The 26,040-nt window shown below is 37.4% G+C and overlaps 1 protein-coding gene across 2 annotated transcripts in view; it reads right to left on the minus strand.

The window, feature by feature from the left end:
• NALCN (sodium leak channel, non-selective) overlaps positions 1–26,040 on the minus strand; it is a 248,499-nt gene that overhangs the window by 204,853 nt on the left and 17,606 nt on the right. For both annotated transcript variants that reach the window (XM_042806091.1, XM_042806090.1), the window contains exons 4-6: positions 11,503–11,586; positions 9,783–9,922; positions 8,834–8,962 (exon numbers count right to left, since the gene is read on the minus strand). In XM_042806091.1, the coding sequence (XP_042662025.1) occupies positions 8,834–8,962; positions 9,783–9,922; positions 11,503–11,586 (353 nt within the window). The remainder of the gene's footprint in view (positions 1–8,833; positions 8,963–9,782; positions 9,923–11,502; positions 11,587–26,040) is intronic.

The following is a 26,040-nucleotide window of genomic DNA, read 5'->3' on the forward strand; positions in this document are numbered from 1 at the left end:
AATGGGAATTAAGGTTCTGTGCAATCTAGCATAAAAAAAGTATAACAAGAATAGAAAGTTAACAGTTGTAGCCAGACAAATTAAGATGATGAATTAGGAACGTATTTTTTAATAGTGAAACAGTTTTTGGTATAGACAAAAAAGTTCCCTTGCTTGTGAATTGTTCTTCTGCCAAGTAATTGAGAATAGATACATATCTAGGAGACACACTGGAGTCAGATGCCAGCTATAACATTTCATAGAGGGGAAAGAAAATGAAATCTGACTAGATGATCCAATTGTTTCTTTTGACTCAATTCAATAGATATACTGTAATATTTTACCACTGCTAATATACTGTCTTTCAGTATATTTGCTTCAAGGTACCTAGATTGTTATATCTTACCATTCAGGTCAGATCTTTTATTTATTATTTATACACTCAGTTTCAGGTTTCAGTATTGGGTTTTTCTGACAGTTTTCACAGTTCTCTAGTGTCTAAGCTTGAGCTGCTGTGGACAGAACTTGGAGATTCTTACTCTTTTGGTCAATTTTTCAAGAAGAAAATTGTTTACATGTTTATTCAACAAATTAAGAAAAGTACGAGTCTTACTCCCTTTCTCCTCACACCCACATTCAGTAATAAGGCATGATTAAATCAGACACCATATTACATAAAGTGGTAATACTAGGTAAAGTCTGATTTGACTTTTACTGTAGTTTTTTTTCATTTCATACATGACCTAAGTTAGTTTACAAAATGTGCCTTTGATGTGCCATCTAACCCTACTCACTGCTAGGAATTTTTAAGAGATTCAAATTAAATCACCAACCTTATCTCACACTTCAGGATGCGAAAATTCAAAGACCTGGCATCTCTTAGCTGAATCACTAGAAGGAGATGCACAATAAAAGGTTGCAGCTCTGCTGTCCTGAGTTATCCCACCTCAGTTTATGCAACAAAAAGTAAGAGATACATCTCTATAGGTTCAGAGGTCAGTGGGTTCAGCCACACTCCAGAAGCACCTTTCTCTCTCTGCTAGCCAGAGAGGGAATCCAAGGCATTTAGGTTCCTAACACAGGTGCTAATGTCAAAACCAGATGGCTTTACTCATGGCAGATCACTTATGTTACGCAAAGCCTACGCTGCCGTTGCTCAAATGAAAACAGGGTGGCTGTGGCTACTTAACGGTTTTGACAATCTATTTATTTGATCACTAGTTACTGGCATTAGAGGAAATTAAATTCAAATCACTCTGTCATTACCCTTCAGAGTAAGAAAGCCACTGAAGTTGACCATAGAAAAACAAGTAAAAGAAGAAATCTTTCCTATAGGCAGTGCTGGAATGCACATCCGGGCACTAGAAAGCAAAGCTCAAAGAAGAAAATTTTCAGAAGTTCCAGTATGGATTTGTTCTTAAAGCAGTATGCATGAACAGTACTATTTTGAGATTTTATCAAATGCCACATGACATAAGTACTCCATGACAGCCCATTTTTGTGACTGCTACAATCAGTCATGAGGGAGCTGAATTCAAATAGCAATTGCATGATATGTATGCTAATGCAAGATTTGTTTCACAGGAATCAAAACAACGTGAATTAATAGCATTCACACAATGGAGGCTGTCGCTGTAAGTGCTAATACATAGGAAATAAGCAGGAAGAGTTAAAAACAAATCTAGCTAGCTTGCACAAATCTGTATTTCACCGAGGTGTATCAAATTAGTCTTCCTTACAAGTTTAAGTGATCTCATACCTATATTACCTCTTACAACCAATAAAGTATTCAATTTTGACATATGTTCAGGATCACTTCAAAAAACCCAAGTTTGCATATCAGACTCACCTGGATTAAATATAGAAAAATACCTCCAAAGAAGCTGTCTACCAACTATAGGGAAAACACAAGGTCACTAAACTTTACTTCAGGATTTGAAAATTGAAAATCATAAGCCTGAAGTTCAGCTGGGAATCACTTCCATCAAAGCTCACAAGCTCTATTGGACCCATCACCCACAACAGCAGAGTTATCTAGAACTAGTGAGCGGGGGAGATTTTCCTGGCTCTCTCTTTGGACCACTGCACCATGCAGTTTTATCTCAACAGACTTTCTGCTTAGGCACAAGACTGGGTAATCCTCAGCATCATAAAAGAATACTGCCCTGAATCCAAATCTGAACTACATGTAAAACAAGTTCCTTCATAAAGCTTGTGTTACAAAGCATTAAGACCGTATGCAGGATGCCTTCATCAAATGCATTTACACAGGCCAGATATTAATGTAACATCTGAAGCGGCAGGAGATGCAACCCTTAGAATAGCAAAAGAAAGGAGCTGCTATCACTGAGCACCTAGGAACAAATTTTCAACATCATCCAGCTAGTTCCAAATGGAAACTATTTAGCATTTGATGACTGGCCATTTGACTGGTCAGTTCCATTTGGTGGTGAACTACCTCCTAAACAGTCATTCACAATGCTGTATTTGTACAGCTCATTTTTCCTAAGTGCAGCATATTGTCCCTGCTGACTTTCATCCAATTTTTTCAGAGCATGTCTTCAATTCGTCAAGATCATTTTCATTCTAATCTTGCCTTCCAAAACGTCTGTAGTCCCTCCCAACCTCATGTCATCCACAGTGCAATAAGTACAGCCTATCTGCCATCATCCAGGATGTTAATGAAACCTCCAAATAGCACAAGACAGACTTATGTGGATTCCTGGTCTTTTAATTCTGACGAGCCATTAATATCAACTCACTGATCATGTTTTCCAAACAGTTTTGCACCTATTCTCTGATTATTTTCACCTTAACCATGTTTCTCGTGCCAGCTTACAAAAATGTCCTGTGAGACTGTTACAAAGCTTTCTTAGAATAAAGATATATTACATCCAGTCTTCTCTCCAATTTGCGTGGCTGTTACCCTGCCATAGGTAATTATATTGGTTTGACATGGTTTATTCTTGACAAATCCATATTAGCTGCTACTCATTTCCTTGTTATCTTCCACCTGCTTACAATTTTTTGTTTGTTTATTCACTACAGAATTATTTCAGGGACAGAAGTTAAGCTTACTGGTACTCCAGCCATAATTCCATGGCTTTTCTTGCTCTGTCTTTTATCCCCTCCACCTTTTTAAACTTCTGACATTTTCCTGCCTCCCAGCTCCCCACCCACCCTCCACAAGTTCTCAGAAACAATTAAATAGCTGAGATGATAGCTTCAATCTTCTCACAAGTATCTCAGGATGAATATTCCAGCATTTCCCAGACCTTTTTGAATTGCAGTAAACCAAAGGATTGGGACAGGAATCAAATTTAGACTTCACATTCAGCTTCCAGAAATCAGTACAAAACTGAAAACAGTCACTTGGTTTTCAAAACAATCACTCATGGAAACAGAGCTAAGTTTCTTTTAGAACTTCTTTCTTACTATTTCCTGTAACTGCTTGCATATCCAGATATACTGCTCAGTGATAGCTGCTGTCTAACTTGTGAATGTCAGGACATACACAGCCTTCTCCATTAGTTATCTGGATTCTTCTTACGACATAAAGAACAGAACTTTCCCTGCTTCCTTTCTATTCAAGAAAGCAAACAGCACCCAATCACCCATCTGGAAGATTTGGTGGAGACCACTCTTAGAATTCTAATTTTCTAGCTATGTCTGGTCTTTCCCTCAATTTTATGATATACTGGAGGATGTCCTGACTTCTGGCAACCTGTGCTGCCAGTTTCCTGTGGAAAGTTCAGTAGTCACCACGCCTCAATTCTGTACAGCAATTACAAGGTAAAAATCTTCTGGATAAATATAAAACTTTCCCTACAGCAAAGAGAAGATGTGGTACCTCTGTTATTCAAATTCTTGTATTTATAGTCAGCCAGTTTCACAATAATCTATAAAATCCCCTCCAGCTTTCTCAGAAGGACTTAATAGCCAGAGTAAAGAAATCCCACAGAGGTTGACAAGTTGAGCAGTTCACTAAACTTTGATGCCTGCACTAGGACAAAGAATTGTGTAAATCCATATGGCTCCAAATCTTAATACAGATAAGCATGTGTCATTACTGAGCCACCAAGAGCTGAGGCTATTGAGTTCGCATCATGCTATCCTAGACCTTCATTAAAAGGTCACCTTCTTGCTCAAAATGCAACTGGACAAACAAAAACACTGGAAAGCCTGTGTGAAATCAGTCACCAGTCTAATTGTTTTGGATAACTGCCTGTATAATAATTCTAGACAAAATTAGGATTTTTCCTTAGAAATCACATGCCCTTTGAAAGCAAGAAGAGTCCCACTCCTGAAAACCACTTCCCTTGGGCACCAACACTGGCCATCACCTCAGCACTCTCTTCCACCCTTTTGACAGAATCCCATTTGTACTGAATTACTTCCCTTTTTGACTGATGTTTTATTTTTCTTTATTTTGGATGGGGTCTAAACAACATCAGGCCTGGAAAAGTAAGATTTCTTCCATTGCTCTTCTCCCTGAGGAGATTATACTAGAGACACATCACCATTAAGAGAGATTGTGAATAAATCCCAAAGGCAATATTAAAGCAGTGCTGGTTGTTCAACTAGCATCAGTAAATTAATGTGCCCTGTTAAAGAAGCCCTGTTATGTTGATTTTTCAAGCTTGGTCTTTGATTTCTTCCCTTTCTCAGAAATCCAATTACTCATTCTTATTTTCCCAGTGCTGATGTAAGACAGTATCTCAAATCTCTTTTGTTCTTTTTAATCATATTTATTTCCTCTATTAGATATTGTGGTGAACTTTCAGCTCCAGAGTCTTTGAAGCTGTTTTCTGACATTTTTTGGGCCAATCCATAGACAGATGGAAAGATGACCAAGAACCTCTCAGATCTTTCTATTACTCAGTAATTATTTTTCTTATCTATTTTCCTGGGCTGTTCCTACTTTAAACAAGAAACCTAGCAAAGAAGGATTTTAAATTGACTGCCATGGTGACAAGGCAGACAGGTCTACAGAAATATTCAGTCTATACCCTACTGAAAGCCTTTAAAAAAGGCCCTTAAAGAATGTTGGACAAGAAATAGGTAAGTACTACATTTTACGGCAGTTAGTCGTATTAGCCTTCTTTCTTTTGGTGAGGCTTCCTTTCCCTTAGCTGCAGTGCAAACTGAGAATTACAAAAGGAAAATTTACTGTTGTGGAATAATTTTAATCTAATCATGAAGTATGAAAGTATTTTTGTGTAGTCAAACATGTCTTGATAATAAAAATGAAGAAAACACTCTGTAGCTAGTCTGTGAGTATATATGAAATATTCTAATGGCCAGAGCAATGGTTTGGAAATAACTTCTCTCTCCTGTCCTTGTGGAAGTACCTTTTGCATACTGGAGGTGCTTAAGAGTAAATTACAATAGATTTGGAAACACAACCTATTTTCACCATATTTGTTCAATTCCTCGAAAATTAATCTCGAAACAACCTGTCAAACTGCTTATAATGTATGGACTTAACTAGGTAATTGGATTATACATACATTACATTCCAACCACACTGTTGTGTCTTTCAAGCAAATAAAGATCTGTACTAAGGAAATCCATGTAATATACCACTTATTGACAGAAAAGAGATATACTGGTTGGAGAAATCACCAGAGAAAAGCTGTGACAGCATAGTTGTAAAAAGATAAGTAATAATCACACGGGAATACTGAGTGAGAAAATTGTTTAGGAAGAAGTCAGTGCTCCCCATAGGGGAAAAAAGTCTGGCAAAGTAGAGATTATAAGAATGAGGGAAAAAAAGACTTATCATCAAATAACAAAAAAAAAAAACCACACTTTTCAGCCTTTGGAAGGAAGTGAGATTTTGCTGATTTCATGGATAGAATGAAAAAGTCAGACCGCAGTTAGCTCACTTCAGTATTTCTGTTTGTCAGAGTTAACATTAGAAAATGACTGAGGAGGTGGAGAGACAGGAGGTCAGGCAGCGTGGGCATCAAGAAGGATGGAAACATAAAAGAACTTACAGCAGTTAAAGAGGCAGTGAGTGCCTGATGAGGCTGTTACATCCTTCCAAATAAAAAAGAATAGCAAGATTTTAAGATGCCGTTTTCAAAAGACACTTGCCTCCCTTATAATAATAATAATAATAATAATAATAATAATAATAATAATAATAATAATAATAATAATAATAATAATAATAATAACAATAATAATGATAATAATAATGATAATAATAATAATGATAATAATTCATAAGGAAGTAGGCTTAAAAAGAGTGATTTCTACAATTTCTGAAATAGATGAAGTCTTGATCTCAATAATAAGATTTCCCCCTTGCCACTTACCATTGAATTCTACATAATATGAGGCAAATCACCTAAAATTAAAGTTCTCACAGGTGGCCACTAATTGGATGTTTTTCACTTTCTAATCTTGACTTGGAAGCCTGGGATCTGGTTTCCAGAAATACTGAGTATTTACAGCTGTGGCTCATTAAAGGCTCCGAAGTTATTTAAGGCCAAGTACAGACAACTTTGGCCACTCTCCATTGCCTGGAACAGAACTACCTGAGATAGACAGACTGACTCAACTTCTGAAAAGAATGTTTAATCCTCATTATAAAGTTGAGAAACTGAGCCTCAAAGACGAAAGTAAAATTCATCTAGGCAATTTTCATGCTTTTGTGCTCTAATACATCTCAGCTAATAAACTCTTCTGGATTCAGAAGGTGCATGTCACCTCCATTCTAACTACATTTTGGATCAATGTCTGGCTCTAAATTGTCCCCTTTTGGCACCAGAACTGTTATTTGTTTCTTTATATTTATTTTCCCAGCCCATGGTAGTTTTTCTTATAAATTCTGCAGCCAGCTCTGGGAAGATCAGCTCTGACCTACGCAAAGAAGACACAGCCTCACTCCACCAAGAGCTGCATTGCATTCCTCAAAAATTATAAAAGGATCAGATATGTATAAGTGTTCACAAGGTATACTGATTAATATTATAGACAAGAAGAGAAAATAAGTGTTTTCAGAGTAGGAATGAGCAGTATGCCAAAAGTAAGGTATAAGTCCACATGTCAAGCAACAAAGAAAAAAAGACACTGTTCTTTGTGTGAGCACCATTTGTCAGAATAAATGAGGCAGCATTTCTAAGGAAAAAGCATTTCTCACACACAACCTCATACACAACCATGGGAGCCATTTAAAGTTACAAGTCTGGTCTGGAGATGGCAAAAGTGATTAATGACTTTCTAAAGGTGCCTATGCCAGGTACCTAAAAAGCAACTTAATGAGATTTCTAATTTTTAAACAGCTAAAAATGTATATACTTGATGATACTGAAAGAAAAAGGACTTAAGACTAGATGTTCAACCTTAAGCCTAAAATTTCCTTAATTCTGCATACTTGACTTTTCCAATTTTAACCCACTTTAGGCAGGTTTTTATTTGTATTATAATCTTAACATTTCATATTGCAAACATTATGTCCCACTTAATCATTTTCCACTGATTTCAGGGAAAAGCTGTGTTCAGTGACACAAGCAATTATATGATGCACAATCTTTCCTGTGTTGCTTATTCCACTTCTCATTTTTCTGAACAGCATAGGTAAATCACAGATCTTCTCTCTGCCACAACCAAATTTTTCACAAAGATTTTTTTTTTCCCCACATCTATGAGAAATTGTAAAAAAATCTGCGTTATAAAGATTTTCTCTTAAAAAAGAGGAAAAGACAGAATGAAATACCTTATTTCCAGACTAGGTGAAGATCAGCCCCATATTTCACTATAGCGTTGACTGAATCAATAAGAAAATATTCAAAAGTAATTTTTTTCCATTTAACAAAATACTATAAAATGTCTAGCATATTCTCAAATAATTTTGCAGCTTTTTATGTATTTGCCACTTTTAATAACCTCCTTTTATATTTGATAGCTTATAGGCCCTAGTTTAGAAAACTCCTTAACACAGGGTTTTGAGATAATCAGACTTTTTATTCAGCACAGTATCAGATTAAGTGGTGTTTTACGTCTATTTATTTTATGTTCTGACCAATTCAATACAGGAATAAAAGTATCCAATTTTGACTCAAGCAAAGGCTACAACTCTAGAGCTAACACTTCTCTATCCAAAGAAACACGGACAAAATGAAGAAATAGATGTAATAGACTCTCACAGGGTAATGGTGGTTGAACACACAGTCAAGCCAGAATTCAACACCATGTGTAAGCATATAGTTATCAGTGATTTTATAACCCATCCCAGTGACAACAGGCAATACTGTACTTCAAGTTAATCTTGTATATAAGTACGTGCTGAATCAAAAATGTGATGCATACTTGATCACCAGTGTAAAATATTAATCATAATTATTTTCCAAAGGATGGGTAAAAAGGGTCTTTAAATCTGAGCATCAGGTCCCAGCGACCTCTTAATCCAGAAAGAGCATGAGATTCTAAGGGTAGTTCTGCCCTGTACTTTAGGTTTCGCTCTATAGCCAGATTTTCTGGGAAAGGATAGGAGAATACAGTGAAAGCTGATGCATCTTCAGTGACCTGAATCAGCAGCAAGAGGCAATGCTCCTCTTAAAGCCTCCTCTGCTCTCCTGCTCTCTCACCCCTTCACATACATACACAGTCACTCACCCCCTAACTCAGACTGCAGCCAAGTGACACAATTTGTAATTTCTCTGTCACAGTTAAAATTTATATTTTGCATAGTTCCTAACATTTTTGTTTCCCCAATTTATCTTAGTGTATTTTGGTGGACTGTTATTAATATATTAAATCCATTTTACACCCACTGTTGATAACTGCATTTAGACATATGCAATGAAAGAACAGTCCCATGTCATGCCCGCACAGGCTAACTCACCCTGGCTGAGTATCGTCAGTCACGCAATGGTACGTAAAAGTTCCAAACATCTGAACTCCCAGAATCCCATACAGGAGGAGAAAGAACAGAAGGAAAATTGAAACGCTCCAGATTTGTTCTCCAGAACGCCTGGCAAGGAGATAAATATGACACTGAATGCACAGGCAGTGTGAAGCCCCTCTGAAAAGCACCAGAATAAAAAATAAGCTCATACAGAGAAAGTAGCATTTCACCCTGCAGAAAATTTGTCCTTAAAACTGATTTCTCACTCTGTGCGGAGATAGAAAAGACAGCCATGTTTTTTTCTAAACCTGCAAGTTAGGGTAATTAAACCAGCAGTAAACTACAAAGGGTGGAACCAAAAAAAAAAAAAATAGTATAGAGTATAAAGTAATAAAGTATAGCTTTTGTAAAATAGTATCTAATGACTTATACAGAGAAGAAATGATGATGAAGTAAAGTTGATACTAAATAAAGACCAAAAAACTCTGTCACATTACCATTACATGGCTCTTGCCATGACATGCTGTGTTTGCTTGCATGTAAGCATCTCTGTACATGTGCTGATACAGGTACACTTGTAACTGTAATGGTTAGAGCGTGTGCTTATGTGTTTTTATTTATGAATATTACCCTAATAAAAGTGCTCACCTTAATTATTCAGTGCCCATATTAATGGAACAGAATTTACTGCCACTTTTTGAAAATCACTGGCTACATTTCTTAGCAAAATGCTTTAATATTTATTTAAATATTTGACAGTTTTCATCATTTTATTGGAAACTTGATGATTCCTTAAATATGAATAATAGCAAGAATTTTTTGGCCAGAACTAAAACTTAGGAAGAAAATATCCATTAAGCACAAAGAGTCATTTTCTGAGCTTCATAGTCAGTCTTCTAAGTCAAAACAAATTTTCTCTTGTATTTCAGGCAACAGCCTTACTTACTTCAAGATATTTGTTATCCTAGTTCTTGGCAGCTCAAAACGAAAATATATCCGGAATGCTCGAATCATAATGAGTGGTCGTGGAATCCGTAACATGCCCCAAGGTGACATCTGGTCAACTATTTCAGCAATTTCAAACACCTAGAAACAAAAGAATCAGGAGTTTTTCTTGATGACCCTGTCCTGCTCCTGTATTCATTTATAGAAATTTAAAACTATGAATATACACGCGTTTTATTTTCATTTTCAATCTTCTCTTGATTTATGGCTCATTTTTAACCATGTTTTGTAAAAGAAAAGTCTTAGTAAATCCTTTAATCCATTTCTAAGTTATCCTAATGAAATTCAAAAAATATACTCTGCCTACATTCCTAATACTTCTGTCTCAAACAACTCAAGAAGACTATGCAAGCTTGTGTCAGCTGCCCGCTTCTGTTCTAGTCCTACCCCGCGTTTCCCACAATTTCACTGAAATTTAATAATTTACATTTCCAAATACAAAAATCAGTATCTGTTAAAGTTGCACACCACTAAGGTTCTTACTGTGATATAAAAGTACATATACACTTATTGCCTTATGAGTTGCAACGTGCTTATAAATTTTCTGTTTAATTCCAAGTGCATGACAAAACTGTGTATGTTCTTCTCCTAGACTCCACTTGCAACACAAAAAGCCAAGCCACAGAACAGGGAATGTATTTTCTTAATACATTGACAGGTTAGGCACTCCATAAAGACTATTAGCTTAATGATTGGATGAAAATGTCTTGTTTTAATTCTTGTCTCTCACTCTCTGAGAGCAACTGCTTAATTTAATATTTGCTTAAAGTACTAAGAAAATGGAGGAGGAACCTGGCAACGCATAAACTGGGTAACCTACAGTGCTTATCTTTAATGATCAACCTTCACTCTACATGTGTACATGATGTACTAAAGATTCCCCTGTGTATAAAGCAGAAAATTACGTGTCTTAAATGTCAGAAGTAAGTTATGCCTAACAGCAATCACTATAGAACTTTTACAATCCTTATACTATTGCAGGCCCAGTCTCACAGTCTTCAAATTTTTCTTACCCAAAAATCTGGCCATGGTTAAGGACTGATTGGTTTGTAGGACACAATTTGACCTCTACCTTAACACTCTACACTTTTTTGCACATGTCCAAGTTCCCTTCTTTATGAAAACGTATCAAATTACTTCTAAATGTATTTATTACTTTTTTTTCCATTGTGCTTTAACCTGAATTTTGAAAAAGGTTTTGTTAGGTGTGGGACATATTACATGAAACCTCTCCACTCAGCACATCAATACACTACAGCATGACAATCATCTACCACTGGAATCATTCTCCTTTTAGTTGCCTAAGCTAGTCACCATGGCATCCTACTAGAGTCAATGGAAGGAGATGAGCACAACTGTCACATTGGAGTAAGCAATAAATGGTTCTCTGAAGATCCTTCTCTTTCCTTTTGACTATGCAGAGGGTTTATGGTAACAAGTTTCAGATTAATGTATAACTTCTCAGTAAAAAAAAAATTAAGCAAGATAAATTCTACTACTAATGTAGATATGCTGCAATGGGCAATTATGAAGGTATTGAATTCAGCACAGTTTCTTAAAAGCAATTTGACCCATGTACTTCCACAACTCAAAATTATTTGGTTATGCCATGTATTTTTCACAATTAAGGAACTATTAATTGAAAAAAGTGAAATAATTACCTGTAAAACCAGTGACACCCAAAGACAAAAGACCATGAATCCATCAAATACACACCAACGATCCTTTACATAGGAGCTATCACCCTACAAGAGAGAGAAAAGCTAAGAGGTTAATTGTTGCTGTTTTACTGTCAGGATTTACAAGTATCATAAACAAAAGTTCTTGGAGGAAGAAAAGATCTTCTCTGTACCAGTTTTAAAATGCCACTTTTGAAAGACTTCAAAAACCCATTATCTGGACTAGAATATGCTGGAAACATATAAACATACCTTCTGGGTGAATAAATGGTACTTTCATTCATGTGCAGTACTTCCCCTCAGCTTTTGTCACAAAGAACTTACAAAGAAACCTATTATTTACGCTTTGATGTAAATCAAAAAGCACACAAAAAATGAACACTGGACTCACTTCTCCACTGTATTGCCCATTGCAAAATACTTTCATAGGAAAGTAAGTGTAAAATGCTAGCAACCTAGTATTGTGCCATTCAATTACTTCAATTTTGTTCAACAGCTTCAATTAAATCAGTATCATTTTACATTCGTTTTTTCATAAGTTTTCAATCATTTTTCATGCTCTAGAAAAGTCTTGTCATTTCAAACACACTAGACAGCAACAATCATCTCATCACAGTGTAGGCTTTCAAGTTTCTTTGGACATTTCCTGAGCAACTCTACCATCTCAAAATGACCATTTCTTAGACTCCATTAATAATATATATGGTGAGCTTTTCAACACTGATATTATTGGCACTTCATTAATTGTCTAGCACAAGGACTCAGAGCATACCTTTGCATTACTGAATAAAAGAATTTCAGGAAACGGAGCACTGGAACCTTGGTGATCCATATGCCTTCCTATCTGTTCTCTGGCTCTGCTTTAGACTTCTTCAACTATGTCTCTTAACACCTGAGCACAGTTTTGGTGACAGTTCAATCCAGAGATCACTTCTAAAAGGCAGCATGGAGAAGACTGCATCCAAGATCAGTTTCCTCTATATTAAACTATTCTCAACCGCTGCTCCAGTTTGCATGCTTAGATGTCCTCATGTCTCACACCATTCCCAATGACATGCAACACAAGCCCTCCACTGCAAGCTATAAAACCACTTCTTAGGTGGGCTGCTAATGCCTCACACTTTACTGCAACCACTGAACTGAATAAAAACTACATTTATTAGGTAGATTACAGGTGAGAGTTAGATAGTTTTGTGTACCACATGGAGCACTGTCGTGGTTTGAGCCTGGTCGGCAGCCAACCACCCTGCAGCCGATCACTCACCCTTCCCGCCCCCACATGGAATGGGGGAAGGAATTGGAGGGATAAAGGGAGACTTGCAGGTTGAGATAGAAAGAGTTTAATAATGGTAAGAAAACAAGAACAATGACAGTAATAGAAAATATAAACAGGCAGTGCACACCACCTGCTGACCAATACCCAGCCCATTCCCAGCTAGCGATCCCGAAATACCAAGATCCCGCAATTGCAATTCCGAAAGCGCGTGCAAGAGAGGGAGCCCCTTCCCAACCACCCCTCCTCTATATAGTGAGCATGACGTTCCATGATATGGAATATTTCATTGGCCAGTTTGGGTCTGGTGCTCTGGCCATGCTCCTTCCCTGCTCCCTGTGCCCTTGCGCACAGGCAGGACATGGGGAGTTGGAGAGTCCTTGAAATCTCAGCAGCAGTTGAAAACATCAGTGTGCTGTCAGCATTCTTCCCATATCAAACCCAATGCTGAATCTAAACCACAGCACTATTCTAGTTACCAAAAAGGAACATTAACTCTATTTCAGCCCAAACCAGGACAAGCACAGAGGAAGTTGGGGACAAAATACATGTAGATGCAGCTTGCTGAAAGGGAGACTAGACAAGACAAGACCTAACGAAAAGTGGGTATCCCAGTTTCACGTAAAAACATATGCAGAGACATTGGCAGTGTATCTCAGGGCACATAAACACCCCTTTCCAAATCATGTTTCTCCCAACAGAATGAACATATCCTCCCCCGACTTACACATTCTCTGGTTCCTTTTCTCTGTTTAGTGTTTTTCCAGATACAAGCTTCAGTGTTAGACATCCATTTTTCACAGGTATAATTAGGGAAAAAAATATTGTCCCATTTCAAGAATCTTGAAGACATTACTGGACTTCGGTCTGTTATGTGACTCCTGGCTTGATACACATTGTTTCTTATCTCAGTGTTAGTTGTATCAGCTGTATTTCTTTTTAACTGTCTCAGCATTTTAATTGATTCTAAAAGCACAGACAAGATGTTTTGTTTTAATCTAATATTTTCAATGACATACACTACCCTAAAAAAGATTTATCATCCTTTGCAGTAGGTGACAGGAAGATATATTGTGTAAATAGACACAAAATATGTTGTGTTTTTTTTTTTTTTTTAAAAAAAAAAAAAGCTTTATTTCAGTTGCAAAAAGTGTTCAGGGCAGAAGTAAGTAAGGATATAAGCAAAATACAGTAAGTGATTTTCAAATCAGAAATAAATGATAGAGAACTTCAACACTATTTTCAGATAGAGGATTTTCTAACACATGTTAAAGTTCTCAATCCAAGCATTAAGGAAGACTGCAAATCAGGGAAGCAACAGAACAGGAAGTTTTGCATCATATTTTCAATGTGTCCTTGAAGCAGACTTATTTCCCTAAGTTTTGAGCAAATCAGTAACTCTTCACTCAGGGCTGAACAAACTCAACTGTTTCAGTGGTTATGCTCAGTAACTGTGAAGCAGATACATATTATTTCTCTGCAGAGATCAGCTAACAACACCCTAAATCTCTTACCCCTCTCTCCTCTCCCCCTCTTCCCTCTTAGTGAACAAATTTCTGGTGAGATTTGTATCAACATGCAATCTGAGTCCTTTGGTTGTGGCTCTGAACAAAGATGCTGATTGGTCTTTCTCCCTCTGAAGAACTCTTTGAAACTTACTTTTCTTCTCTTAAGCACCCTTTGTCTAAAGCAAAAAGTTTTCCCTGAGTTGTGCTGCACAGATCTGAGCATGAACTTTTGCAGGAGTTCCTGTATTCATCCTCCTTTGAATAACCCGTCAAATACTCACTAAAAGCCAAATTTTTTTTAGAAATTGCTTTTACTCTCGACAATAGGTGTGGCATGATTGAAGCAGCTATGCTGTTTTCTCCTTACAAAGGAACAAGCCATGACCCTTTTCAGTCTTCTCACCAGTCAGGCTGATCCACCACCTCATTTTGTCTCATTGTCACACCTGGCTGGCTTGCACTGCTGCATCCTCCATGTCAGGGAGGCTTTCAGTGGATCAACCACAGAATCTTAGGGCACCTGAATTACATCAGTAGAAAACTCACTTCAGGGGAGGTTCTGGCCTTTTCTGCTTTGCAGGTAGGGAAGCTTTGGCTAAATCTTTTTTCATGTTTGTCATTTGTCTGGCAGTGGATGTGGTGAAGAATCTCTAATGCATTTATACTATGTATTGGCGTGTAGAATGTTATTTGCTGTTGGAAGCATTTTTAAGGCAAGACCACATTCTGCTTAATGCGAAAATCAGAATATAGTTTTTAGTATGAATCTTGACATTGACTTCTAGTCGCTACTTCCATGAAAAATCTAATTCTGTCTAAACATAGGCTAGCACTTACATATTAATAGCAATGAACAGGGAGTTTCATTCACATTCAAAAAAAAGCCTTGGGCTCAAATTCCACACTCACAGTCAATGGCAGTCTGTTCTCAGACTTGGAAGGGAATACAGATACATGAAATTTCAATACATCTGGTGACATCTTAGCTAAAATAGCTTAAGTATTGTAATGTGTTAATCCCTCATCCTTTTTTCATCATGTCTGTTGAAATTTGAGAATTATTGATGAGGTTTGGTTTAGGATTTTTTTGTGAACGCACTATGCCCAAAACCACTTATATTACCGTTTACAAGTCTTGAAACATGGTGTAAACATTTGCAAAAGATGGATGATTAGTACCGTAGACTAGAATGCTTATTCTGAGACTAATCCAAACCTCTTAAAGTCATTAAAGTTGCTGACTCTCTACTGCCTACAGTGGACAGTGGATTCTTTCATGCGCACAGCAAGTCCTGAAAGCTTCTCCAGCGACTTGAATTATGTCTAGACAGCAAAATAATTTGCTTCTGACAGAGCAGTGGATGCCAGTTCACTTACACAGTCCATGACTGCAGGCTTGGGACAGCCTTTGGAGGGCTTTTGCGCAGTAAGCCATGCCCTCACTTAATCCCTCTCCCTGGCAAACTAAGGGGTATTGCTTGAACTCAGTGGACTAGCTAACTAACAACTATTAAACACAAAAAACTGAAGTCCAAGCAGCAATACTGCTTAGCTGTTAGACAGATTAATCTTTTCTTTGTTAATTAGAGGCCTATTCATTATTTTGTAATACCCTTCCTAGTCTCCCCAAACAGTTTCTCCTAATACGCTTCCGTCTTTTCTCCCGGTATTTATTTAGAACAGGTCAGCATCACTGTTAGGCTAGTACACAACCATGCAAACAGCGTTCTCGGTAAACCACACACGTGGAATGGTTTGAACGTCTGACTGTCTCTTCAAGATGCTAATCTGCATTAACCTGAAATTTGACATCCTAAAAGAACAGAGAAGCTTGACATAATGGTATGCAAATAAAATATTCACAGCTCTGTAAGAATTGAACTTAGTTTTCCATGGTAATGTTGCCATAACCAAGGAAGAATACTTCAAGTTCAGCATAAGATGTCAGTATTTCTTTACTACTTCAAAAATAGGACCAACAAATAAATTTCCTCCGTTCTCCCTACATTCTCCTTATTTTACTAGGTGTTGCCTGATTTTAGTACCATTACATTAGCTGAGTACAAGCTATTAGCTTCATTTCTTATTTTTTTTTTTTTACATGCAACACTAATACCCAAGTAACCACACTGAGATGCCAGAAGATACACTTTCTCAATTGTAAACAGCACATTAAACATAAAACACCAATTTCCATCATCAGGAGCCCTAAACAGTTGTTACACAAGTTCACAGAAAAAAAAAAAAAAAACAAAACAATTTTGTAAGACCTAACTCATTGGAAATGTGAACCAATACAAAACACAGACAGAAGTAATAACATCGGAGGCAAGCACTCCATGAGAGACATTACAGTTTAACTTACACCAGAAGGGAATACTAGCCAGACTGTAATTTTTTAATAGAAGTTTATTCCATTATCAGCCTTCCTGAAAACAAAATACTCTATGAAATCAACATCCGAATTGCATAAAGCAATCTGCTAGAAGATTGATTATGTCTGCTAATTTTGTTAAGCAATTTCAGAATTTCACTGGTAAGTTAAACAACTTAGCTAGATGATAGCACAGTCATCTCCTGGGTCATTTCTGCCCTGCTTATCTCTTCACATCTCAGTAACACCTCAGGATGAACAGCAAAAAGCTGCAAGTGAAAAGCCTCCTCTGCCTCCTTGCTTGCCTTCAGGAATTTCTTTTTCTCTCTCTGAGTACGACCTGTTCTCTGAATCCTTCCCTCCTGCCTCTTTCCAGCCGCCTCTGTGGGAAAGCTAAAGAAAAGAAGTGACATGACATTTGCTCTGAGTAATCAGATGTATCGTCATCTGCTCTGGAAAGGAGTCCTGTAGTCTTAGGTCTGTCATTAGAACCTTAGTCTCTCACTTTTCTTCACAGTCTCTGACAAACAGGATAGCCGAAAGATGGTACAAACGTGACCAGCACAGTAACAACCAGCTACTTTGCTCTTCTATCACAGTCACTGGATCCTGCACATGGTGGTGGTAAATAAAGCACATCAACAATTCTAGTAAATTCTTCAGATCACCCTGTGGGCTACTTTGTGTAGCACTACAAATAAGAGTTAAGGGGTGAAAGCTGCCATTTCCAGGCATTTTAGGAGCAGCATAAATGTACAGGAGGAAACAGGAGGAATAGAGGGAATCAGAATTTGGGAGTCTCTTTCTCCCCTCTCTGCTATGCTCATTGTAACGCAAAAAGAGCAAGCTAGAAGAGAGGGGACAGCTGAGTTAGGGAAACAAGACTCACCCTCTCTCCCCCATTCCCTTACTCCACAAAAACACCGCAGGGCACGGAGGTGGGAGTGGGACAGAAAATTAAATCAGAGCTCAAGGGAGCACCTTGCCTAACCTCCCTCTCCTCCCTGCAAATGCAGATAAAGACATATACACACACACAGAGGGTATGTAACTCAACTGGGCACACATACACATACATCCCTTATGTTTCTGGCTCAACTTCAAACTTTTCCTATTTCCTTAAAAAACTCAGTTTACAGATCTGTTTAGTAGTTAAATGATGTGGACAACCCAGCACAGTCCCCAACCTGTCAAATACTTTCAACGTTTTCCTCACACAGCAAAGAGAATCGAGATACAGCCTAACCAAGAAGAAAAGCTGCCTCTGACTTCTGTTCTCAATTCTCCTCTGCTGTTCCCCCAAAATAAAACTATTTCTCAAATGTGCTAATGTGTCAAACATTAGCCCTCTTCTTCATTCAGAGCTTTGCAAATCCTCAGCTGCCCTGGGGACTGGCTGAAGCGGGACCTCAAACAGACAGACAACTCTCAGTCACACTACCTACTTAAAATCCATCTTCTACTCTTTGTGACATAAAAAAAATCAACCTGAAGCCATTTTATTATGCAACAACCAGCAAATTATATATCTGCCATCTTTTAATGCAAAGTACTTCTGTAACTGTAGAATGATGATCCATGCGGGAATCAGAGGAAATTGTGCTTTGATTAGCTAAGACCATGTTAATAACCAAAGAAAAACTGGCATATTTTAAAATGGGTAGTCACCTCCAAGTTAGCCCTCTGCAACTCTGATAGTATCACTTCAAAATAAACTGGGGTTTGTTTTTGGTTTTTTATTTTTTATTTTTTTAATTTTAAAAAAGTCTGTATTTGGTAAAAAAATGAAACAATGGGACACACACACATGCATGGGTTCTCATTTTGGTATGTCTTCTTTTTCTCATCAAGTGTCCTCATTCACAGTGAAGAAACTTATTCAAAATATGTTCATGTAACAGCAATTGATTTGTAACAGCCAATGGAACTAGAACTGCTGTGTGAAGCTTAACTCTAAATGGTTATAGTGGGTGTAATATCACTTTATAATGAGTTAAACAAGTTCAATCTGTAACTATTCATGTATTGTACTGAACTGCTCCATCATCAGACACTTCCAAGTAACACATTACAGTAGTGCATAATTTATCTTTGTCGTAACATGTAATATAATATTTAAAGTAATCTTGTAGTCTATGATAGAAAAATGTTGGAAAAATCACTTGATGTTACAACACCCAAAACAAAGATAGTCTATTTATAATTAAAAAAATGAAACATGGCACTTGCTGGTCCTTTGGATGAGAGGGGAGATTCCATGAATGTTACAGGCACACAACACACACAGTTCCAATTCATCATTACAAGAAAGCTATAATCACTACAGAACCACTTCATCATCTGCAGTAATTAAAAAAAATAGATTTTGAAGTGAATTTGTTGAGATTTTCAGATTATTCTAGGAATTACCAATGAAGATATGAGACTATTTCATTCATTAAAGAACAGTCTCAAATGTATTTTTAAGGCACAGTAGATTTTTGTTCATTTATGAAATTAACTTCATCAAACTTAGTATTTCATGTTTCATATTGTAATGGGAGGTTTTTAAAGTAAAGTATTCACTATCTCAGTTGCTGTTTCTAACAGAAAGAAAAAAAAAAAAAACACACACCACCAAAAAACCTGTAAAGGAAGAAACAATCCTGTCCATTAAGTAAGAATCAAGACTTTCAAACAGACAAACAAGGACCATTTTACTTGCTAAAATTCATGTAACAGTGTTTGTTGTAAAACAAGGGAGGGGTGGGGGGTGAAATTGGGAAGAGTTAAGAAATGATGTTTTAAACCAAAACTGTTAAAAGAAAATTTAAAAGCAAAACAGAAAGAAACATGAAAATATTACACAACACTCCCTTCCTGAAGTACAAAAATATCAAGGGGAATAACCATTTCCACAAAGCGACAGACAGGAATGCCTCAACACACCTCCCATATCAGCCAAATCACTGTAGAGCATCTCACTTCAGCTGAGTGACAAGTAATTCAGAGCTGCCAGGCACAGCCTTCATATGTAGTCAATAGAGGAGAGACGCTAATGCCTTCTTATCAATACCCAGCAGTAGGTATGGCTACAGATCATGTAGGGAAGAGAGCTTTGCCGGTGTATTACATTGCTGCTTTCTTGATACACTGCTTTACCACTGCAGTTGGGTGCCAATAAACCCTGCAGAGAGATTTTATGGGCTACTACACTGAAAAGCTGAATTTCATTTCCCTCTCCACCTGCTCATTAGCCAACTGTATTCAGTGCCACAAGTATTGACTTACTAGCTGACTCGTCTCCCTTAGATGTCTTAAGGGTTCAGCAAATTTAAAAATGGCTGATCAGGAGGAGAATTAATAGGATAGTCCTACCTCGAACAGCACTCACTGTTTCCAGGAAGTGTACAGGAAAAAAGTCTTCACCGTGAGAACAAGTAAACATTGGAACACATTGCCCAGAGAAGTGCTAGCATCTCCCTTGCTGGAAATATTCAAGATTCATCTTGATAGGATCCTGGGTAACCAAATTAAGGCCCTGCTTTGAGTAAGAGGTTGGTCCAGACCACCTCCATAGGTCCCTTTCAGCCCTGACTTTCCTCTGGTTGTATGCATCTAAGAGAATCTCCTCAAGATGCCAGTTCCTTGGGAAGACTCCCGTTCTACATCTAGTTCCACACGCCTGGATGTCTGCTCATGCTTGGAAGTACCCTGCAGGCTTGAGAAGGTGATGTGTGTTAAATGCTGCTGCGCTTCATCCAGCTGTATTCTGTCCTCCCCCAGCTCCAGTATTTATGGTGGAGGCAATGGGCAGATTTGGATACAAACATTTCGAGGTGAAAGCCTTCATTCCCAAGCATCAAATATTGCCTGGAGATCATATAGGAACATTTGATAGGCAAACAGTCTCATCTAACATGACAAAACTCACAATTTATGATCATCATTCACAGCTCTCCTTCAACAGAAAAAAGTCACAATGATGAAAGCTGGAACAGATAAGGAGTCAGTTTTCATGAAGAGGATTTTATTATTTGGTAATTAACATTATTAAAAGCTGGAGAATCCATTTTATACTACAGAGACCAGGAAAACTTTACTGAAACAACAATCTTAGTATAGCCGTAAGAAACTAATATTTATATTAGTGGAGAACACAATAGTCTGAAATTAAACTTTACATTCAGCTTACTGCCTTAAAAATCCCACAGAAATTTCGTCATTTTCATGAAAATACAGATGCACAGAAATGTTCTTATTCCCTTCCACAGGGATTTAGATGTCATTAACATTTTTTCATCTTGATGTCTTGTTTTATTCTCTCAAATTAAGAGAGAAGACAACATGGGCATAAAATAAATATATTGTTCAAATATAGCAGGCTTTCCTGAAAATAAAAGTTTCATCACAGAAATGCACATTAGGGATGAAGCTCTCACTCTTTTTACCTGAATATATAATAAGTTATCCAGTATGTTGATTTCACTGCTATCCCAGTATATGTGTCATTTTACCCCGACATGAAGAAATGCATTAAAAATATCCCACAATAATAGCTGCTTTCATGAAGAAAAACAGCAATCCTTCAAAGTGCCATTAGAAAGGGGAAAAAGTAACATTACTGTGAAGTTCTATTCATCTAATCGGTCTGTATCTTGAAAGAGGAATTTCTAAAGATATTATGAAAGTCAGTATGTTGTATATTTTTTTCTTAGCAACTTTAAGGTTAAGTTTTGATCACCATGGTAAGTCCCTAAGTGTTATACCGACACATACTTCAACTCATGCTCGAAGATAATTTCTCACTACAAACTTCTGTAACCCATTGAATGGTTAGAAAAATTATCATTTTTATTTTAGAAATACTGCCTATGTAAGTTCACTAAGTAATTTAAATGCCTTTTATTTTCTAATACTCTAACACAAAAATGGTGCAAAAAGCCCCACTGTGTAATATGAGTCATTACTTTCCTGTAATAAACACTCTAACAAAACCAGGCACAAGTAACCATAGAAACAAGTGCGTATATTCTAGTGCCACGGACTCTAACCTTCCCTGGCCCACAGGCAGTAACACCCAACGAGCAGCATGCTGCAGGCAACTTCGTATTTGTTTTCCTCATGATAATCAGTTTTAATTTTTTTAATTTCCTGTGACTGGAAACAGCATCGGAGCATTTCACTAGCAGCATGATCCCAGTAGGCTGGGAACAGATGTCCTTGCGATGGACATACGTGCTTACCAAAACAGCAACAGACAAACACGGGGGAAAGGTGAAACAGAGTAATCAACTTTTGTAGACTGAATGTCTTATTCAAATAATATCAATACTGCTTGTTATGAAATAACATTTAAAACTATCAATCACAGCTGCCAACACCAAAATACTCCAGTATTTTTTAAGTTAAATTTTAAGACTATTTGAAATAATATACTTTTGGCCAACACAGAATAGCATGGAACCTTCACTACACATCTATGTTTCCAGCAGCACTATACATAGTACAGAACCCTAGTTTTTTAATATAGATATGGAAAATAATTTGTCATAAAGATAAATAATTGTCACCTTGTAATCCCAAGACATAAAGTCAAAGAGGCAACTCAAATCTTAAATCAACTGGGTCTTCTTTCACGTTTGCTCTGTGAGCTTTTCACTACCATGGCTAAATAGTTTTCTCTTTCTATTTTTTCCCTCCACATAATTACACTCTGTTTAGTCAAAGCATCTCATTATTTTCTCATCTTTGCCACTGATTCTGATGGTTACTCCCCTGCCCTCAAGGTCAAGGTTCTCACTCCTGTTTGTGACTTGCACATCCTGAGACTGAGCTTTCACCACCAGCATCACGAGCACATCGGAGGATGCTGACACAGGACGACAGGAGCCACATATGCTGCTTTACTACCTGCCCTCTGAAAACAACACAACTTCCTGATCCTTAACTCAGTTATATGCCATGGGATATACAGCATATCTAATGTCATGGAGCACAGTAATTTCAGAATTTCTATCTTCCGTTTTCAGTTCTGTAATGCAGTAAAAACTCCCTTGACAAAGTTATTAAAAGCTGGTGAGACAGGTGACAGTGTTTCACTGCAATTCAATTAATATTTCTATCATTTATCAAAAGGATTAAACTGACTAATTGTGTAATTTCTCCACTCTTGTTAGATGAAGGTGCAATGTTTAATATTAAAAGTACTGAAAAGAAGGCAAAACAGATACTTTTAAAAAGGTACAGTAAACAACAGTTCTGTAATCTGTAACTCAATACAAAGTTCTGAATTAGAGTGATTATGGAAGAAACTCATTTAAGCATAAATGAGTTAATGTCAGAAACATTAAAGAAGCTGGCAGCCAGCTGTCTGTATACTTTCTGCAGTGCCCACCTGTCCACTGACAACTAATCTATACCAATGAGCTCCAGTAATTGCTGACTGTGAGATACCTAAAGGCTAGGTGTCACCCTATAGGTACCTTAAGCTTCCCTTTCAGTCAATGGAGAATAACAGGCCAGATAAATTATTTTGGAAGAGCCTACCTTAGACACAACTAATTAAAAGACAACTTCAGACTCTCAAATTAGTGATCATGAATCCTACTAAAAGTGTTTCTGTTTTAAGCCCAAAAATCTATTTCAAGGAACCAAGGATAAAAAAAGCATCAAAATTTGCAAACAGTCATCAGCTGCTACTGCAAACAGTTGCAGACCCCAGTTTAGATCAAGGCAATCGGTGTATTTCATCACAGTGTTAAAAGCCCATCTCCACCTCACATTGCTTGCACTACAGGTGGGAAGTTCCTTATATTGTCAAGAGAACTGAATGTACAGAGTTAAGCCCACATGGCTAAGGCAGGGCTCCAGCCGGCTCCATCCTCGATTCTCTCCTCTTGAGCAGTCAGATACCAACCGCAGCAACCAAAGCACCTCTCAGAAAAACAAGGAGGAAAATGTGCTCTCTGCACAGGGCTAACGCTGCCTGGGAACACCCAACATGCGGAAAGCCACTGGTTTCAGTTAACTGAGTAATCTGGCCTCTAATACTAGACAAAAGCAAAGGAAATGGCTCCCATCTATCTGCGATGGCAGAAGAACGAGCGTTGGTTCAGTTCCCACATGAATTCACCAAGAGAGTCCTGAAAGCACTTCAGCCCCTCGCAGCAGTACTGAAGTTAGTGAATAGCGCTCAGTGCTACTGAAACAAAGTCTGACAAACCCACTCGCATCTACTTCAGCTAGTACAAAAGTTTTGCTGTGAATGTAATTGATTTAACAATGGGGGGAATGTCAAGGACCATTTTCTGACTTCGTATAATCCCCTTTGTTAGCTGACATGTGTCACAACTGCACAGTGAAAACAAAGACATTTCTATCAAATTCAGTGCGTTACTAGTGCTATAGAAAAAAATTTCTAATTTTTAGCATGATGATACTAAAATAAGTGTCAACTCAGCTTTTTCAACTGACAGGAGAGAGAACTTTCACACTTTTTATTTTACAGTATTACTCTTCTAGCAGAGCAACAGGATAAACCATGCCTCCTTTTCACAACATGATTTCAGTGTAGGTTTTCTAACAGCACCATGACTGTGATCAGAAACCACAATAAGGATGCAGTATAATGAAAATAATTTAACATAACCTAACAGTGTCCATGGAGTGAAATTATATTCATTCATCTCTCATTCCCTAAAGGCTGAATTTTCACCTGAGACATCCTCTACCTTTTTGTTGTAGTGGATGTAAATTCCTTCATATCATGGACACAGATTCCTGAAAGTTTCTCAGATTTTGGCACATTTTCTTCTTTATTTTATGATATATAATGTCACCAGTGCCATTGTGTCTAATACAAGCAAATTACCTGGAATATACTTCCTTATTCCACCTCCTAATACAAAAAATAAAAGTAAAAACTTCTGATAAGACACCTTTAAAGAAAATATCCTTACCTTGCTCATACCCATGTGACCTGACCTTCAGCAGGCATCTTATTATAAAGCAGAATGTAATTTCTGCATCACGCTGATTAAAAGAAATATAAGGTCCTTCCATTACTGGTTAGGGTCCCTGTTTTCTTTCAGAAGTCTGATGCTCATCTAATATCACATCTGTTTTAGGCTTGAGAGTTATCTTTCATTTCTCTAACTTCACCCACCTCCTTTTCAATGAGGAGATCATTTTGGAAACTTTCCCTGATTCAATGAACAGACCTATGTCATGCACATGTGCTTAAGTGATATGAGTTGGAATGTAAATGTGAGCTTTAATTCTGAGGGACTGCGAGTCTTGTTAGTTAGGTTACAAGTTGACTCATGGTCTTTTCAACGGACACAAACATGAGCTAATTCAGTGCTCTCAGAAGCCTGCCAGTGCAGTACACATAAACTTGATGTGACTGGGGTACCAGTTTAAATTTTCTTCAAGATGCAGTGAAGGATACTGATCTGCTTTCATTTAAATGGACTTAATACTTCCTTGATGCAGCTGATTATATCAGAGCTCTTTCTGACCAAGGAGCCTGAGACATGAAAGAAATCAGAATCAGAGAGTCACTGAATTCTATTTACATTCTGGGAAATAAAGATCATGAAAACAAGTGTAAGATCAATTGAAGAAAGAGGATTTCTGAACTGAAGAGATCATGAAAATATCAATGTCAAATTGAATTACCATTGCACTAAATGTATTACATTTTATATATCAGTACACGGTGTGGCACTGTGGTGACCAAAATTGCATTTATTTCTTAGAAGGCTGTAATTTCACTCACAAAACCAAAGACATGTATTATGGTTGCACACAATGTTAAACTTTTAGATTCTTTATACAAATATAAATCACCAGTAGCAGGCAGTAAAATAACGGTGACTTCCAGCTAAATGCCAAAGTTCCAGTTTTATGATCCCAATGAATCAGAGGTCAGTCACTTACCTAGACTTTGCCTCTGTCTGCAAGTCATCATACTCCAGGTATTCTGGCAATCACCTTACTATATGTTTCCTGATAAGCTCCAAGTAACACAGCATATTTCTGACCTAATAAAATATTAGAGCCTAAAAAAGTGGTTGCCAAAGAACTGTGAGAAGCTAGTTGATAACAAACTCATCGCTGTTCACTGTACCAACATAACAGAGATCCCTGACTTCTGCTAAATCACTGATACTACCTTGTGTTATTCAGCCACCCTTGTACCAGTGAAGCTTTGTGTTTCAAGATACTACAATTCAGCCTGTGTCTGCTGAGCAGACATACCTAAGTATACCTGGGGAAAACATTACACCATGAAGATGGTCTAAATTAATGCATTTCCATCCTGCATGAGAGAGCAACAAATAAAATTAAATTACATAATCTCTTGAAACACCCCTGAATTA

The sequence above is a fragment of the Tyto alba genome, unplaced genomic scaffold (genome assembly GCF_018691265.1).
Source record: "Tyto alba isolate M040663 unplaced genomic scaffold, T.alba_DEE_v4.0 Super-Scaffold_45, whole genome shotgun sequence".
Classification (NCBI taxonomy): Eukaryota; Metazoa; Chordata; class Aves; order Strigiformes; family Tytonidae; genus Tyto; species Tyto alba.